Source organism: Nematolebias whitei, chromosome 13, assembly GCF_014905685.2.
Source record: "Nematolebias whitei isolate Nwh7 chromosome 13, NemWhi1, whole genome shotgun sequence".
NCBI classification, from domain to species: Eukaryota; Metazoa; Chordata; class Actinopteri; order Cyprinodontiformes; family Rivulidae; genus Nematolebias; species Nematolebias whitei.
In genome coordinates, this window is record NC_056510.1 from 44,824,881 (window position 1) to 44,841,041 (window position 16,161).

The 16,161-nt window shown below is 43.5% G+C and overlaps 1 protein-coding gene across 1 annotated transcript in view; it reads left to right on the forward strand.

Moving 5' to 3' along the window:
* ift88 (intraflagellar transport 88 homolog) overlaps positions 1-16,161 on the forward strand; it is a gene marked incomplete at its 3' end in the record, with an annotated part of 51,287 nt that overhangs the window by 34,441 nt on the left and 685 nt on the right. Inside the window, 7 exon segments of the mRNA XM_037686665.1 lie at positions 365-551; positions 2,162-2,270; positions 4,897-5,047; positions 5,124-5,239; positions 5,746-5,798; positions 5,900-5,965; positions 6,061-6,167. Of these exon segments, the coding sequence (XP_037542593.1) occupies positions 365-551; positions 2,162-2,270; positions 4,897-5,047; positions 5,124-5,239; positions 5,746-5,798; positions 5,900-5,965; positions 6,061-6,167 (789 nt within the window).

Genomic DNA, 16,161 nt, shown 5'->3' on the forward strand with positions numbered 1-16,161 from the left:
ACATCTTTATAAGACTGAGCTGAAAACAGCACCTCAGACTGAGGAAGTCTTTCGGATGAAAGACGAAATGTTTCTACATTTTTTTTGTTTTGCTTTGTTTTGTTTTTTGAATGTTCAGAGGACCAGATTTAACTTTTATAGATGATAACAGTAGATATAAAATATATTACTGTAAATGTATAGTTAATGTATATCATATAATCTGCCAGATTTCCATTTGAAATAAAATGCCTCTCATTTACAAAAATACCAAAACAAAGTTTGCCAGTAAAAACTAATAAAAATGAATAATATGAGTCTGATAGCGGGCTGGATTCAGGTCTTGTGCGTCCGCTGTTTCCCTCTAACCTATAATCTGTTTCAGGAAAAGGATTATGACCAGGCTGACCGATATGCTGACCTCGCCATGAACGCTGATCGTTACAACCCTGCAGCTCTTATCAACAAGGGCAATACCGTGTTCCTCAAACAGGACTATGAAAAGGCTGCAGAGTTTTACAAAGAGGCTCTGAGAAATGATTCCTCGTGCACCGAAGGGCTCTATAATCTGGGTAACCTTTGCTTTTTAGCATTCAGAAGGGATTTTTATGACGAGGAGGCTGATTTAAAGCACAATGACATTAACTTAAATCACATTGTGCACAGTATTTAAAAGAACCCACCAAGTGACTCTGTCTTATTTTAAAGTCATTTCAGGTCAGATTTTAAGCTTCTGCTATGAAAAGTGGGTCGGTCAGTGAAGCCCTGACCACAGATTTAGCTTTGTTTGTGTATCAGGTCATAAACTTAACTGTGGACCATTGGAACAAGTGAACAGTTCAATAAAGACTTTTCTACCTGTAAATAACCCCAAACTACCATATCTTGTTACGAACACTCATGATTGGGTTTAGACAGGTATTATAATGGAGCACCAACAGACCAGCAATCATCAGAACCACACTTACACTTAGACAAATGTACACAGATGTCTACTCCACGATCCATCCATCCATTTTCTTCCGCTTTACCGGGGTCGGGTCACGGGGGTAGCAGCTTAAGTAGGGAGGCCCAGACTTCCCTCTCCCCAGCCACTTGGTCCAGCTCCTCCGGGGGAATCCCGAGGCGTTCCCAGGCCAGCCGAGAAACATAGTCCCTCCAGCGTGTCCTGGGTCTTCCTCTGGGTCTCCTCCCGGTGGGACGTGTCCAGAACACCTCACCAGGGAGGCGTCCAGGAGGCATCCTAACCAGATGCCCGAGCCACCTCAACTGGCTCCTCTCGACGTGGAGAAACAGCGGCTCTACTCTGAGTCCCTCCCGGATGACTGAGCTTCTCACCCTATCTCTAAGGGAGAGCCCAGACACCCTGCAGAGAAAACTCATTTCGGCCGCTTTTATCCGTGATCTTGTTCTTTCGGTCACAACCCAAAGCTCGTGACCATAGATGAGGGTAGGAACGTAGATCGACCGGTAAATTGAGAGCTTCGCCTTTTGACTCAGCTCTGTCTTCACCACGACAGACCTGTACAGCGCCTGCTTCACTGCAGATGCTGCACCTATCCGCCTATCGATCTCACGCTCCATTTTTCCCTCATTCTTGAACAATACCCCAAGATATTTGAACTCCTCCACATGGGGCAGGACCTCCCGACCCGGAGAGGGCACTCTACCCAATTTCGGCTCAAGACCATGGCCTCGGATTTGGAGGAACTGATCCTCATCCCGGTCGCATCACACAAACTCCCACGCACCCTCCAGGACCCTGCTGAGGGTGAAGAGCTGGTCCAGTATTCCACGACCAGGACGAAAACTGCACTGCTCCTCCTGAATCCGAGGTTTGACTAGCCGATGGACCCTCCTCTCCAGAACCTTGAATAGACCTTACCAGGGAGGCTTAAAAGTGTGATCCCCCAGTAGTTGGAACACACTCTACAGTCCCCCTTTTTGAATACAGTATGTACAATATGTGTATAATACAAAATACAAATGTCAAATTCAAATACAATAAAAATGTCTACTACGAAACATAAATTTCTTATTTCTAAATAAAGAAATAAGAATATCTTCCATGCATTTAGATAAATTTAAATAACCACCTACCTTGGATTGCAGTGTTCTTAAGAGGCTAACATTACTGTAAACATTACTCAAAGCTAATGTACCGTTTCCCTTTTTAACCCAGGTCTGACCTATAAGAGACTGGACCGTTTGGAGGAAGCTCTGGATTGTTTCCTGAAGCTTCATGCCATCCTGAGAAACAGTGATCAGGTTATGTATCAGCTGGCCATTCTGTATCCTGCTCAAAACAAGAGGTGTGATTTAATGCACATACAGGTGCTGGTCATAAAATTAGAATATCATGAAAAAGTTTATTTATTTCACTGATTAAATTCAAAAAGTGAAACTTGTATTTTACATTCATACATTACACACATACTGATATATTTCAAATGTTTATTTCTTTTAATGTTGATGATTATAACTGACAACTAATGAAAACCCCAAATTTAGTATCTCAGAAAATTAGAATATTATTAAGACCAATTTAAAAAAAATGATTTTTAGAAATGTTGGTCAACTGAAAAGTACGAACATGAAAAGTACGAACATGAAAAGTACAAGCATGAAAAGTACGAACATGAAAAGTACGAACATGAAAAGTACAACCATGAAAAGTACGAACATGAAAAGTACGAACATGAAAAGTACGAACATGAAAAGTATGAACATGAAAAGTACGAACATGAAAAGTACGAACATGAAAAGTACGAACATGAAAAGTACGAACATGAAAAGTACGAACATGAAAAGTACAACCATGAAAAGTACGAACATGAAAAGTACAAACATGAAAAGTACGAACATGAAAAGTACGAACATGAAAAGTACGAACATGAAAAGTACGAACATGAAAAGTACGAACATGAAAAGTACGAACATGAAAAGTACAAACATGAAAAGTACGAACATGAAAAGTACGAACATGAAAAGTACGAACATGAAAAGTACGAACATGTACAGCATCAATACTTAGTTGTTGCTCCATTTACCTGGATTACTGCATCAATGCGTCGTGACATGGAGTGGATCAGTGTGTCTCTCTGCTCAGGTGTTATGAGAGCCCAGGTTGCTCTGACAGTGGCCTTCAGCTCTTCTGAATTGTTGGCTCTGGTGTATCACATCTTACTCTTCACAATACCTCATAGATTTTCTATGGGGTTAAGGTCAGGAGAGTTTGCTGGACATTTAAAAACTGGGACACCATGATCCTTAAACCATGTACTGGTAGCTTTTGCACTGTGTGCAGGTGCCAAGTCCTGTTGGAAAATGAAATATGCATCTCCATACAGTTGGTCAGCAGCAGGAAGCATTTTTTCTTCTTCTTTCAGCTGCTCCCTGCGTTAGGGGTCGCCACAGCAAACTAAGTCGCATGAAGACTTGGCAGTTATTTTTACGCCGGATGTTCTTCCTGATGCAACCACAGACCACCGAGCTACCACAGTCCTCTGTGTGGAGCAGAGAGCTGCTATCTAGGACACCCGGAGGAGCACATGGTGGAGGTTAAGGGCCTTGCTCAAGGGCCCAGAGTGGGACGAATGAGGGTGGGGGCAGGTGTGGGTGCTTCACCTACCCCACCCACATTTTTGATGTTGTCAGTACCAGGGCTTGAACCGACGATCTTCCGATCACAGGCCCACCTTCTCTAACCTCTGCGCCACCACTCCACCACGGCAGCATGAAGCATGACATCTCTAAAACTTCCTGGTAGATGCTGTGTTGACCTTGGACCTCAGAAAACACAGTGGACCATCACCAGCAGACATAGCCCCAAACCATCAGTGACTGTGGAAACTTGACACTGAACCTCAAGCAACATGGATTCTGTGTCTCTCCTTTTCCTCCAGACTCTGGGACCTTGATTTCCAAAGGAACTGCAAAATGTAATTTCATCAGAGAAAATAACTTTGGACCACTCAGCAGTAGTCCCAGGCGAGACACTTCTGATGCTGTCTCTTGTTCAAGAGTGGCTTGACACAAAGAATGTGACAGCCAAAACCCATGTCTTGCATACGTCTGTGCGTGGTGGTTCTTGAAGCACTAACTCCAGCTGCAGTCCACTCTTTGTGAATCTCCCCCACATTTTGGAATGGGTTTTATTTCACCATCCTCTCCAGGGTGCAGTTATCTCTATTGCTTGTACACTTTTTTTCTACCACGTTGTTTCCTTCCCTTCACCTCTCTATTAATGTACTTGGACACAGAGCTCTGTGAACAGCCAGCCTCTTTAGCAATGACCTTCTGTGTTTTGTCCTCCTTGTACAAGTTGTCAATGGTCGTCTTTTGGACAACTGTCCAGTCAGCAGTCTTCCCCATGATTGTGTAGCTACAGAACTAGACTGAGACCATTTAAAGGCCTTTGCAGGTGTTTTGAGTTAATTATCTGATTAGAGTGTGACACCAGGTGTCTTCAATATTGAACCTTTTCACAATATTCTAATTTTCTGAGATACTGAGATTGGAGTTTTCATTAGTTGTCAGTTATAATCATCAACGTTAAAAGAAATAAACATTTGAAATATATCAGTCAGTGTGTAATGAATGGATATCCAAGTTTCACTTTTTGAACGGAATTACTGAAATAAATCAACGTTTTCATCATATTCTAATTTTATGACCAGCTCCTGTGTTTTGCACTGGGTTAAAAAAAAATTTGCATCAGCAGATGTTGCCCTGACTGTTATAGTCCTGCTACTGTGCACCCCCCACACACATATACTGGTTTTGCTGAATTAGAAGGACAATTTTTTTCAAACACACACTCTCAAACGGTGTGCTGGGCTCACCCCCTCCTGTGTGAAGAGGATCTTATTCAGGGACTGTGTAAGCATCTGTCAGTCCATAACATTTTGGTCACAGTAACGAGCTGCTGGGAGATCCTCAGCAGGCAATCGAGTGGCTGATGCAAGTCATCAGTGTGACTCCCACTGACCCCCACGCATTGGCCAAACTGGGAAAACTGTATGATGATGAAGGAGACAAGTCCCAGGCTTTCCAATACTACAGTGAGGTATGAAATGTGACTTTGCTACATGATAAATAAACGTGTACGTTTTCGGCCCTGGTTAATATAAAGTGTTCTAAAGTCCTACAGGTACTTTCCCTGCAACATTGATGTGATCGAGTGGCTCGGGGCTTACTACATCGAGACACAGTTCTGTGAGAAGGCCATCCAGTACTTTGAAAGAGCCACACTCATACAGTAAGTTACCACAGTTTATATTGTAAAAGATTGTGGCACAGCAAGTAAAGGTCCAAATGGACCCGTGTAAAATCAACATTTTTTATACATAACTTATGAAACAAGCCCCTTTAATTCTTCATTTTTAATTCAAATCTGAAAAACGGTATCAAATGTTAACACTGCTGTTTTGATAGACCAGTTCAATTCATTTTTATTTTACAGCACAAAATCAAATCAATAAAGTAGCAGGTTTCCCTGCGCATGTGGAGCATGCAAGTTGTTAAAATAAGCTAAATGCATTTTTTTCCTCACTAAGTGACATGCCTTTTTTGTTGAAATAAATCCAATAAAATAATCAAGGTAAATGCAGGTCTATTTCTACAAAATAATAGATCCAAGAACCTAACCTCCTAGGTATCCTGATGCATGCTCAATAATCCAGGTAGACCTCCTACCTAACCTCCTAGGTGTTCACTTCAGGTTTAGTGTTTGTACTAACTGGATATTTTCCTGCTGTTTCACAGACCAGCGCAGGTGAAATGGCAGCTAATAGTGGCCAGCTGTTTCAGAAGAAGTGGTGAGAATTAAACATGTTTTATTTGACTTTTCATCAAAGCTAATCAACAAAGTCACCTGGCACAGTTCAGTAAAGGTTTAATCCTTATCGTTTTGTTTCAGGAAACTATCAGAAAGCTCTGGAAACTTATAAAGAGATCCATCGCAAGTTTCCAGAAAACGTAGAATGTAAGTCACTTTTCAGAAGGACTCTCAACCAGCATCAAACTCTCCACTGGTCAGAGTATGAAGATGGTCAAACATCTGCATGTGCTTGTGTTGAGGTTTGCGGTTCCTGGTGAGGCTGTCCACAGACATGGATCTGAAGGAAGTCCAAGAATATGCCACCAAGCTGAAGAAGGTAGAGAAGATGAAGGAGGTCAGAGAGCAGGTAAAGTCTTGTAGTTAACTTTTAAACTAGAAGTTTGCAGCACTTGTTCTGCAGGGTTGTGTCATTTGTTTCTATGTTGATGTGGCAAGTCTTCATGGATTATCCTGATGCATGCTCAATAATCCAGGTAGATGTCTTCATGGATTAGTTTTATAGCTCTGATGGCAAGAATGTTTCACTAACAATGCAGTGTCTGGTTTTTACTCCTGTTTTACTAATCATTTGCACTCAGTATCTGGTTATTCTCCACGTCAGATTTGTTATTTTATATCTATATATATTGTTATTGTTATATCCTTATTTCATTAGATAACTCTTTGCTTCCTGTTTGTTGACCTTTGGATGTGAAGCTTTTGTATTTTCAGATTTGTATAACTGTAATGTTGTTTTTTATGTAAAACAACCACAGTGGAGTTTTAGGCACATTTCTTCAATACAACATAATTTAAACACAATTTATTTGTAACTGCACCAGTTTCTAATATTCCTCACTAGAAACCATATATTCCTGCCTTTTGTTTGTTTTTATGAAGGCAGCAGTGCAGGAGGTTGTTCCTCTTCCTCCGTTTCTTCTATCTCAGGAGACCATAGACCATGTTCATGCAACCAGTCCTGGTCTTTAAGAAGCGTAAACTTTTAGCACTAGTGGTAAATTACATAAGTATGGGTGGGTTTTCCTCTGAATGCACGTATAAAGTCCTTTTTTTGGCACAGAGAGATCCTGTTTGATTGGCAGCTCATGTAGAAGTTCAAATCACACTTTGTGAGGGCTTTGATTATTAGACAAATGTACTAAATTCTGATTGCACCCTTCAAAGATGTGTGGTCTTTTGATATTTCTGACATGAATGGGTTTTTTTTTTTGGACAGCCTTTGCTTCATATTTTTTGTGAGGAATCGGAGATAAACAAGTTGTTTGTTTAGCAGTTAAACAGGCTTTCCATTAAATTCTGACTTAAAGAGAAAACAGAATAAAAGAGAAGCAGAAAACACCAAATGTCAGAAAAGGTAAATATTTTACCACCCAAATTAATTCAAAATTTTAAAAAGAAGTATGGTTTCCTGAGTACGAGTTTACAGTGTTGACATCATGATGACTGGCTTGCTTAAACTGAAGACGTACATTACAGAATGTTAATTTCCTGTCAATCATATTTTCATCGTAGCTTATTCTGTTTGACATCAGGAGAGGGCTGATTGAAAACATTTGGGTGTTCTTTTGCACTAAATTTGGTCAGTGACAACTGCAGTTTTTTGTTTATTTTTTAATTTCCCGTTGATTTTCTGTGAATCAGATTGTACTGATGGAGAAGCAGATGCTAAACAGCTGTTTAACGGTGCAAGTCACTCTGTCAGATGTCAGTAAGCTGGAGTCTCATAAGACATCTTTATTGTTTAGAGAAATGTTCTTAGATTTGATCCAAGTTTGTATTGTTCAGTCATTTGGAACATCTGATTAGCTTGGATAAGTGTTAGGAATGGATATAACCTGCCAAGGTGGATGATGTGTTAGGTTATGTATTTTATTCTTCAAATTCCAACTTCATGAAGAGCTTAGATAGCACCAAAGCAAAATTGAAGCAGCAGAAAACGTATAAAAGATTGGTTTTGTGACTGAAGATTCAAAAGGCTTTCCACAACTACAAATTGTGGAGAAACAGTGATAAAACTGAACTCAGTTTCCAAGACAACAGCAACATCTGTGCTCACAAGTGGGATTTATGAACTTCACTCCATTCCGCTCTCAACAAAAGCTAAGCAGGAAGATCATCTGAAGCTTTAAAAGTTGGTAAGCTCTGGTAAGCGACAACAATAGACAATTATAAAAGATGGCAAAAAAAGTTGTAAAAACAGCTAGATTACAAGGCAAATGTAGAAAACTAAAAACAGGAACATGTCTGGCTCCACTGCACACCTGTAGAAGGAGGTGAGGACTGAGCTTCCCAGACCAGCTCGCCTTAGCCGCCTGAGGAAGTAAAGTCTCTGATGAGCTTTCTTGGACCAGGCTGTTTGTGTTGTTGCCCCAATGTATGTATATACAGGTCCTTCTCAAAAAACTAGCATATTGTGATAAAGGTCATTATTTTCCATAATGTAATGATAAAAGTGAAACTTTCATATATTTCAGATTCATTGCACACCAACTGAAATATTTCAGGTCTTTAATTGTTTTAATACTGATGATTATGACATACAGCTCATGAAAACCCAAAATGCCTGTCCCAAAAAATTAGCATATTTCATCCCACCAATGAAAGACAAGTGTTTTTAATACAAAAAACGCCAACCTTCAAATAATCATGTTCAGTTATGCACTCAATACTTGGTCGGGAATCCTTTTGCATGAATGACTGCTTCAATGCAGCGTGGCATGGAGGCAATCAGCCTGTGGCACTGCTGAGGTGTTATGGAGGCCCAGGATGCTTCGATAGCGGCCTTAAGCTCATCCAGAGTGTTGGGTCTTGCGTCTCTCAACTTTCTCTTCACAATATCCCACAGGTTCTCTGTGGGGTTCAGGTCAGGAGAGTTGGCAGGCCAATTGAGCACAGTAATACCATGGTCAGTAAACCAGTTACCAGTGGTTTTGGCACTGTGAGCAGGTGCCAGGTCGTGCTGAAAAATGAAATCTTCATCTCCATAAAGCTTTTCAGCAGATGGAAGCATGAAGTGCTCCAAAATCTCCTGATAGCTAGCTGCATTGACCCTGCCCTTGATAAAACACAGTGGACCAACACCAGCAGATGACATGGCACCCCAGACCATCACTGACTGTGGGTGCTTCACACTGGACTTCTGGCATTTTGGCATTTCCTTCTCCCCAGTCTTCCTCCAGACTCTGGCACCTTGATTTCCGAACGACATGCAAAATTTGCTTTCATCCGAAAAAAGTAACAAAAGTAACAAAACAGCCACTGGCCAAAAGGATGGCCCAGCACAGAAGATCAACATCATCAGGCCAGGACTCTGCGGTGTACACTCATCTCCAGGCCAGCGGTCACTCTTTCAGGGATGAAGATGTGCATATCCTGGATAGAGAGGAACGATGGTTTGAGAGAGGAGTAAAGGAGGCCATCTTTGTGAAAAGAAATCGTCCATCGTTAAACAGGGGTGGAGGCCTACGTGTTCAACTCTCCCCCTCTTACAATGCTGTGATTGCTAGTATCACTCAGCCCTCTGTGAACAGTAAACAGCCATCAGGTGCTAATGATCCATTGTTAGGCTGATGGTCCTTCTTGATCATGTGATCAGCTGGTTTTGGTTGTCAGCAGCAAACTGGTTGATCCACTCTGAGAAGGTGCTATTTAAGAGACTGAGCTGAATACAGCACCTCAGACTGAGGAAGTCTCTCGGATGAGAGACGAAACGTTTCTACATTTTTTTTGTTGTTTTGCTTTGTTTTGTTTTTTTTGTTTTTTTGAATGTCCAGAGGACCAGATTTAACTTTTTAAGATTCATAATATAAATTGATTCAAGCTCATTATCTATCCATCCATCCATCCATTATCTTTACCCGCTTATTCCATTTTGGGTCACGGGGGTCGCTGGTGCCCTTGTCCAGCAATCACTGTGCGAGGGGCGGGGTACACCCTGGACAGGTCGCAAGTCCATCACAGGGCCGCTCATTATCTAAGTAATCTTAAATATTCCTAATATTAAAGGTCCTAATATTGCACCTTAGCACACAATATAATATTTCACCATTTCAATGTACCTCAATTTAAATGCTTCAATGTTAACACTAGGAGCTAGTTAGTTATTGCAAGAGGCTTATTTTTCCATTATCCGGATACAATACAAATGCAGGTGTTCAGAAATAGTAGAACAATACCATCAGTGACATTTATCATCCATCCATTTTTTTCCGCTTATCTGGGGTCCGGTCACAGGGGTAGCAGCTTAAGTAGGGAGGCCCAGACTTCCCTTTCCCCAGCCACTTGGGCCAGCTGCTCCGAGGGGAATCCCAAGGCATTCCCAGGCCAGCCACGAAACATAGTCCCTCCAGCGTGTCCTGAGTCTTCCTCTGGGTCTCCTCCCGGTGGGACGTGTCTGGAACACCTCACCAGGGAGGCATCCAGGAGGCTTCCTAACCAGATGCCCGAGCCACTTCAACTGGCTCCTCTCAATATTGAGAAGCAACGGCTCTACTCTGAGTCCCTCCTGGATGATCGAGCTTCTCACCCTATCTCTAAGGGAGAGCCCAGACACCCTGCAGAGAAAACTCATTTCGGCCGCTTGTATCCGAGGTCTCGTTCTTTCGGTCACAACCCAAAGCTCATGACCATAGATGAGGGTAGGAATGTAGATCGATCGGTAAATTGAGCGCTTCGCCTTTTGACTCAGCTCTCTCTTCACCACGACAGACTTGTACAGTGCCCGCTTCACTGCAGATGCCGCACTTATCCACTTATTGATCTCTCGCTCCATTTTTCCCTCATTTGTGAACAAGACCCTAAGATACTTGAACTCCTCCACTTGGGGCAGGACCTCCTCCCCAATCCTGAGAAGACGCTCTACCCTATTCCGGCTCAAGACCATGGCCTCAGATTTGAAGGAACTGATCTTCATCCCGGCACGTCACACTTGGCTGTGAACCGCTCCAGTGAAAGTTGTAGATCACGACCTGATTAAGCCAATAGGACTACATCATTGCAAAAAGCAGAGAGGTGATCCTAAGGTCACCAAAACTAATCTCTTCAACAACTTGGTTGCACCTAGAATTTCTGTCCATAAAAGTGATGAACAGAATCGGTGACAAAGGGCAACCTTGGCGGAGTCCAACTCTCACTGGGAAGGAGCCCGACTTACTGCTGGCAATGTGGACCAAGCTCTGACACCGGTCATACAGGGACCTAACAGCCCTTATCAAAGGGCCTGGTACCCCATACTCCCGGAGTACCCCGCACAGGGTTCCCCAAGGGAGGTGGTCGAACACCTTCTCCAATAATAATAATAATAATAATAATAATACTTTATTTATAAAGCCCTTTAAAACAACCACAGCTGCAACAAAGTGCTGTACACATAAAATCAAGAAAATTTAAACACATAAAAAAACCCAGTTGTTAAAACATTAAGATCAATAAAAACAGTGCAGAGCAAAATTCAGTCTGTGCTAAAAGCCAGGGAGTACAAATGTGTTTTTAAATGAGTTTTAAAACTGGACAGTGAAGGAGCTCGTCTCATGAGAAGAGTGTGATCGTTCCACAGTCTTCAAAATTCAGTCTGTGCTAAAAGCCAGGGAGTAAAAATGTGTTTTTAAACGAGTTTTAAAACTGGACAGTGAAGGGGCTTGTCTGATGGGAAGAGGGAGATCGTTCCACAGTCTTGGAGCAGCAACAGAAAAAGCTCTGTCCCCTCTGAGCCTCCATTTGGATCTTGGCATCTCCAGGAGCAGCTGATCAGCTGATCTGAGGCACAGAGTAGGAGAGTATGGTGAAGTAGCTCAGAGAGGTAGGATGGAGCAAGACCATTTAAACCTTTAAAAACAAATAAAATAATTTTAAAACTAACTCTAAAATGAACAGGCAGCCAGTGAAGTAAAGCCAGAGTGGGAGTGATGTGCTCACTCTTTTGAACTCCCGTTAGAAGCCGAGCAGCAGTGTTCTGGACCAAATGGAGGCGTCTGAGGGAGGACTGGCTGACTCCAAGGTAAAGAGCATTACAGTAATCCAGCTGAGATGTGACGAAGGCATGGATTACTGATTCCAAGTCCACAAAGCGCATGTAGACTGGTTGGGCAAACTCCCATGCACCCTCCAGGACCCTGCTGAGGCTGTAGAGCTGGTCCAGTGTTCCACGACCAGGACGAAAATCTCACTGCTCCTCCTGAATCTGAGGTTCGACTATCCAATGGACCCTCCTCTCCAGAACCCCTGAATAGACTTTACCAGGGAGGCTTAAGAACGTGATCCCCCTGTAGTTGGAACACACTCTATGGTCCCCCTTTTTGAATAGGGGGACCACCACCCTGGTCTGCCAATTCAGGGGAACTGCCCCCGATGTCCACGCAATATTGCAGAGTTGTGTAAGCCAGCACAACCTCTCAACATCCAGAGCCTTAAGAAACTCTGGATGAATCTTATCCACCCCTGGGGCCCTGCCACTGAGGAGCTTTTTAACCACCTCAGTGACTTCAGCACAAGAGATTGGAGAGCCCAATCCAAAGTCCCCAGGCTCCACTTCCTCAGTGGAAGACGTGCCAGTGGGATTGAGGAGGTCTTCTAAGTGCTCTGCCTACCGACCCACGACATCCCAAGTTGAGGTCAGCAGCACACCACCTTCACTATAACCAGTGTTGGTGGCATCCCCCCCCCCCCCCCCCCCGCTGCCAGATGCCAGAATTGCCTCGAAGCCATACGGAAGTCATTCTCCGTGGCCTCTTCGAACTCCCCCCTCGCCTGAGTTTTTGCCTCAGCGACCACCCGAGTCGCATGCCGTTTGGGCTGCCGGTACCCATCAGCTGCTTCTGTGGTCCCACAAGCCAAAAAGGCCAGATAGGACTCCTTCTTCAGCCTGACGGGAGACTCTGCCAGATGTTCCCAGCAGACCCTCACAATAGGTTTGGGTCTGCCAGGTCTGACTGGCATCCTCTCCCACTATTGGAGCCAACTCACCACACAGTGGTCGGTGTAAAGCTCCGCCCCTCTCTTCACCCGAGTGTCCAAGACATGTGGCCGCAGATCAGATGAGACAACAAAGTCAATCATCGAACTGCGGCCTAGGGTGTCGTGGTGCCAAGAGCACATTTGGAAACCATTATGCTCGAACATGTTGTTCATTATGGACAAGCACAGAAGTCCAACAATAGACCACCACTCGGGTTCAGATCAGGGGGGCTGTTACTCCCAACCACACCCCTCCAGTTCTCACTGTCATTGCCCAGGTGAGGGTTGAAGTCCCCCAGCAGAACAAGGGAGTCCCCAGGAGGCACACGCTCCAGTACCCCCTCCAAGGACTCCAAAAAAGGTGGGTAATCTGAGCTGCTGTTTGGTGCATAAGCACAAACAAGAGTCAGAACCCATCCCCCCACACGAGGGATGGAGACTACCCTCTCATTCACCGGGGCAAACTCCAGCATACAGGCACCAAGATGGGGGACAACAAGTATGCCCACTTCTGCTCTGCGCCTCTCACCAGGGGCAACTCCAGAATGGAAGAGTGGCCAACCCCTCTTAAGGAAACTAGTTCCAGAAAAGTATTAATGTTTGTTAATTATTTTTTCTATAAGTATGTACAAATAAATGTAGCAATAACACTGATTTATCAGAGAGCCCAATACAATAACCTGGAGGCTAGCGCTAGAATGCTAGCCCAGAAACAAACAAACAAACAAACTCACCAGTTCCCGCTTTTAGAAAACACAGTCAGCTGAAGTTTTTTTTCCACAGACATCTAAAAGTTGAGAGGCATATCAGTCAGAAATGGTAAAATAGGCATTCAATAAAGGGCTTTCAGTGGCTTAAAGCCTATCTGCAGCAGCTATCATAGCCTCTCACACATAGCCTGGTTGGGAGTGGCACGATCTGTTCCAGAAGCACAATCCATACCGTGCATTCTCTGGACGCAGGAGCAGTGTACCCAGAATAGTCCTATATCTTGTAATGAAGAGGAGCTAACTGCACATGTACAAATTTTAACGAGTGTCTATGGGAAAAGATGTTTGCTCCTTAGGGTGGAAATATGTCATCAATCATATACAATGTTTTTGAAAGAAACAACTTTACTCATCATTAACTATAAAATACTTATCTTACACAACTAAAACATATATACATATATTTTGAAATATTTTTATTTTATTATTTCATTTTTATTTCATTTTTCAAGGTAATGTGATGAGTGGTAGGGAGAAGCCGTAGCACCCTCTAATGGCCAGCCACCACTACCACCACTTGTTCTTGTCACTTCATCACTTGCTCTTGTCCAGGTCAGACGTCCCTCTCCGCTTTGTTTTGCTGCTCTGTCTGTCTGTGAAACTGCTTCTGAGCCTCTCTTGCATATCTTCCGAACCATAATTATGGACTTGATTTCATCAGTTGGTCCCGCAACACAATTGATAACATATCTTCGAAGAGAAGACAGGCTTTAGGTGAGCCAATTTGCCCAGTTGGCACGCACGCAGCTGGATATCTCATCGACTTGAAGACTTGATGATGTGTCTATCTCTGCTGCCATTTGTGAATTTTAAGGACGCATATTTAATTGGATTCACGATAACTGGTTCCTGCTTTTTGGATTCGGCTGGTTGCTGGTTTTATCTACAATCAAGGAAGTCGTCGGCAGCAAACTGGGACCTGATCACGCTGCTTGCCTTTATGATGACTTAGTTCGTGCCTCGAGTACCCAGACTCAAATGCTTTGGGCAGAATGGATCAGATCTTGGGGATTTTACTCAGGCACATTCCATTGGTGTGGCCATGGAATTTGGACATTTTGGAACCGAGTGGACTAACACAGACTCAAGGTAGACGTCATTAAGTTCTGCCTGTCCCCAAAACAACTGTGTTTATCTGAATTTGGCTCCCCTGGCTGGCCTTGAAGGACATCTTATCTGAATTTGCCTGGAGAACATGTGATCTGACGCTCACCACCCCCACCACCACCACCCCCCGAGGAATTTCCAACTGAGCAACAAAGAGGAAACCATCTGAATAAACATTGTATCATAATTTCAGGACTCTTGGGTTCCCATAGGCGTTGTCCTTGGCATTCCCCGACATCCTTCGAGAATGTTTACGGATTTCACCGGAGGAAACTGGCTGATTATTCCATCTTTATCAGAACTCTTACAGTGTCCTCGAGAGCGTCCAAGGACATTACTCACCGCTCTCGTCGTCTCCCCCCTCTGCGAAATGTCTACGTCATTATGTGCTTGTTTGTGCGAGGTGTTTTTTAATATTAAGAGTTTTTCTTCTCAGCCAAGAGAAAAAGTCTGATAGGAATTTTTCCGCCTCCAATTCCTATATTTGTCCAGTTTCACTACTTTTTGTCTGTCTAAACAGATCTCACTTGTAAATGAATCTTCTAGGCTCAATGTGACTTATCTGTCTAAACCCTGTCTATCTGTTTAGACCCTGTCTAAAGGTTGAATGAACCACAGATCTTCTTATATTCGGGGTGGGGGTAGGTGTGTTTGTTCCGTCTGAAGTCTACAACCATCTCCTTCATCTTCTTCACATTTTTGTCAATGTTGTTCTTCTTGCACCAACTATACAGGTGTTCCACCTCCTGCCTATAGCTGGACCATCATTGTTTGTGATGCATCCAGCCACCACTGTATCGTCTGCAAACTTTCCAATGTGACAGCCTGATGGGTAGGTGTACAGTCATACGTGAGCAGAGAGAACAGGAGAGGGCTCAGCATACAGCCCTGAGGGGAGCTAGTGCTGAGGGTTATGGTGGAGGAGAAGTTGTAGATCCTCACAGACTGCAGTATTTTATGTTAAGAAGTCTAGGACTCAGTTGCAGTTGGAGGGGCTTAGTCCTATTGTGAGTAGTTTGTCCATCAGGGTCTGGGGGATCATGGTGTTGAAGGCAGATGTGAAGCCCACCAAGAACATACGAATGTAGGAGTCCTTCTGCTCCAGGTGGGTGAGAGCAATATGGTCCACAGAGGAGATGGTGTCTTCTGTTGATTGGTTCTTGTGGTATGCATACTGGTGAGGGTCCTCACTGATGTTTATGGTTGTTATGTGGGTCATGACCAGTCTTTCGAAGCATTTAGCGACTATTGGAGTGAGGGCTACTGGCCGATAGTCATTCAGACCAGTCACTGTAGAGCTCTTAGGAACTGGGATGATGGTGGTAGTCTTCAGGCAGGTAGGAACTCTTGCCAGGGTTAGGGAGGAGTTAAAGATGCCAGCCAGCACTTTGCAGAGCTGATTGGCACAGTCTTTCAGCACCTTTCCCGCGATGTTGTCTGGGCCAGTTGCTTTGTGAGGATTAATCCTCCTGAAATTACTCCTTACTTCTGCTGAGGTCACGCTGAGAAACT